This window comes from Vicugna pacos, chromosome 12 (genome assembly GCF_048564905.1).
Source record: "Vicugna pacos chromosome 12, VicPac4, whole genome shotgun sequence".
Lineage (NCBI taxonomy): Eukaryota > Metazoa > Chordata > Mammalia > Artiodactyla > Camelidae > Vicugna > Vicugna pacos.
The window spans coordinates 20,704,225-20,705,848 of record NC_132998.1 but is presented as its reverse complement, the minus strand read 5'-3'; the positions used below and the strand labels follow the sequence as shown (position 1 = coordinate 20,705,848).

Genomic DNA, 1,624 nt, shown 5'->3' with positions numbered 1-1,624 from the left:
CACCTTTGGTCCAAATTGTGCTCTTTGTTCCCTTAGTTTCAGGGTACAGTGCACAGTGGCTTCAACTATACAATTTACACAATGTAAATTTACTCCTTGGCTTATTCAGAATTACAAGCATTTATAACCTACCAAACGCTTGGAAAATGGTGTATTCCATTCTTTAAAAATAGTCATTATGTAAAAACTCTATACTTGTTCTATAATATAAATAGAAAGAAGAACCCCCCAGCCCTCCCCCAAAGACTATTTGGCTTCAATAACCTAAATATATAAGAAGAGCATCACAAATGAAAATAAATACATCCTAAAAATTATATTGTGAAAAATGTTGTAGTAAATGAAATAATTTCTGATAGATAGCTAGATATATACGTGTATTTTCAGAAATTGTATTTACCTCTAAACTTGTCTAACTATCAATTTGACTTGTTGACTAGGAATAGACAGAATGTTGACTTCCTGAGAGTCAATTAGAATGCTTTTGATAGAAAAATACCTGCAAAAGTATTTAAAAAGTGTAAATTGGGCTCCCTTAATTGGGACTCCGAGTCCGGGCTGTTTCTGACCCTGGTGCGGCTCCAAGAAGGCACCCGCATTTGCGACCAGCAGGAGCGGGGGAGCCAGGCGGGGCCTCAGCATCCAGCACCGGGGCTCCCGGTAGCCGGGAGCGCGCACCGCAGGCCAGTGGGCCGACTCGCGCGTCCCAGCCGTCGCTCCTCCACCTGCCCTGGAGACAGGAAAGATGAGCGAGTGGAGCTCAAAGTCCAGCCAGCCCTTGGCTTTTTCCAAGCAGGAAAAGGACAACGCTGAGAAGCCAGGGTGGGGCAGGCAGCGCAAGCGGCCTCCGAAGGAGCCCAGCGAAGTGCCAACACCTAAGAGACCTCGGGGGCGACCGAAGGGGAACAAAAACAAGGGTGCTGCCAAGACCCGGAAAACCACCACAACTCCAGGGAGAAAACCAAGAGGCAGACCCAAAACACTTGAGAAGGAGAAAAAAGTGGGCATCGCGGAGGAGTCCTCAGAGGAGCAGCAGTGACCTCGCCTCTGTGCCACGGGCTCCCTCGCTGAGTACCAGTTTCGTTCTGGGACTGGACAGCTCCGCTCCGCACCCACGGCTCCCACCCTTCCCCCGGGCCCACGGATCCCCGCCACCCACCTGCACCCTCACCGCCACACTACACCGCACACCAGCCGCTGGGGGGCCCCCGGGGCGGAGTGGGAAGCAGCTTTCCTTTGATTTCAATTCCCAGAGACCCCGCTCATCCACACGCCACACCTGCCCCCTGGACAAAGTGGACTTCTCACTTCACCCCTCCCTGCACTGCTGATCCCCACTCCCTCAGCGGTGGGGACATTGCTGGCTGGGCTCTTGGTCTGGGGGTCCATTTGATCCCTGACTCTTCCCCCGGCCTTAAAAGGGGCCCAAGCCCCATCTCCTTCTGACATGGCCCACTCCCTCTGTACTAACAGCAGCAGGTGTGGCTCACACCCATTTTTCTTCCCCACCTTGCCTAGTCCCTGCAGTAGGCAGGAAGGAAGGCGGGAGGGGTCTAAGCCCCCTGCCCGCCCTAAGCAGGCTCTAGCCCACCTTGCCGTCACCCTGGAGTCTACTGCAGTGATG

General features: G+C 52.8%; 1 protein-coding gene across 1 annotated transcript; it reads left to right on the top strand.

Annotated features, from left to right (window-relative positions):
• The first annotated feature begins 745 nt into the window (after positions 1–745).
• On the top strand, positions 746–1,039 carry LOC102539968 (high mobility group protein HMG-I/HMG-Y-like). Its single transcript, XM_015238028.3, has one exon. It carries the CDS (start codon positions 746–748, stop codon positions 1,037–1,039), a length of 294 nt encoding a protein of 97 aa, XP_015093514.2.
• The last annotated feature ends 585 nt before the right edge of the window (positions 1,040–1,624 follow it).